Source organism: Neopelma chrysocephalum, unplaced genomic scaffold (genome assembly GCF_003984885.1).
Source record: "Neopelma chrysocephalum unplaced genomic scaffold, ASM398488v2 Primary Assembly neopelma1_92963, whole genome shotgun sequence".
Lineage (NCBI taxonomy): Eukaryota > Metazoa > Chordata > Aves > Passeriformes > Pipridae > Neopelma > Neopelma chrysocephalum.
The window spans coordinates 2,054-3,019 of NW_020921681.1; the positions used below are offsets into that span (position 1 = coordinate 2,054).

General features: G+C 57.9%; 1 protein-coding gene across 1 annotated transcript in view; it reads left to right on the top strand.

The window, feature by feature from the left end:
• Positions 1 to 522, top strand: part of LOC113980191 (tripartite motif-containing protein 26-like) — a gene marked incomplete at both ends in the record, with an annotated part of 1,966 nt that extends 1,444 nt beyond the window's left edge. Inside the window, 2 exons of the mRNA XM_027707421.1 lie at positions 45 to 140; positions 298 to 522. Of these exons, the coding sequence (XP_027563222.1) occupies positions 45 to 140; positions 298 to 522 (321 nt within the window). The remainder of the gene's footprint in view (positions 1 to 44; positions 141 to 297) is intronic.
• Between the last annotated feature and the right edge of the window lie 444 nt (positions 523 to 966).

Sequence of the window (966 nt, forward strand, 5' to 3'; positions counted from 1 at the left end):
TCCCCGGAACCCCAAAAATGTTTTTTTCCTCTTCTGTTCCAAAGGAAAAAATCCAGGGGCGCTTGGATCTCCTGCGGAAGGAGCGGCAGGAGCTGCTGGAGTTCAAAGTCAACGACGACAAGAGGACCCAGGAGCTGCTGGTGGGTCCTTCCTTCCCTTCGCTTCCCTTCCCTTCCCTTCCCTTCCCTTCCCTTCCCTTCCCTTCCCTTCCCTTCCATCCCTTCCCATCCCATTCCAGGGCCGGGATGTTCCATCCCTAGCGCTCCAGCCGTGCTCCGGATGTCGGCCCTTCCCGAGGCATCATCGGGAAGCGGCTCCGGCCGCGGCGTCTCCCCGGACGGGGATCCTTGGGTGGGATCAGGATCGGGATCGGGAATGGAGTCGGGAACGGGAGCGGAGGGATCCAAGGATGAGGAGGAGGAGGAGCAGACTCGGATCCTCAAGGTTTGCTTCTACAGCAACAGCTTCAACATGGGCAAGAACTTCAAGCTGGTCAAGTGCGCCGTGAGCACCGAGATCCGGGTGCGTGGGGCCGGGAATGGGCGGGAATTTGGGGTGGGAACGGGGAATTCGGGATGGGAATTTGGGATTGGGCACTTTTGCCGGATCAGGGGTTCCCCAGAGCTCCCTGGGCTGGGAATGTGGTGCCATTCCATCCTGGAAAGGTGTCTCTGGGCTGGGAACGTGGGACTTTTCCTTCCTGGGAATGTGGGACTTTTCCATGCTGGAAAGGTGGCTCTGGGTTGGGAACGTGGGACTTTTCCTTCCTGGGAATGTGGGACTTTTCCATCCTGGAAAGGTGGCTCTGGGCTGGGCTTTTCCATGCTGGAAAGGTGGCTCTGGGTTGGGAATGTAGGACTTTTTCTTCCTGGGAATGTGGGACTTTTCCATCCTATGGAAAGGTGGCTCTGGGCTGGGAATGTGGGACTTTTCCTTCATGGGAATGTGGGACTTTTCCATCCTGGA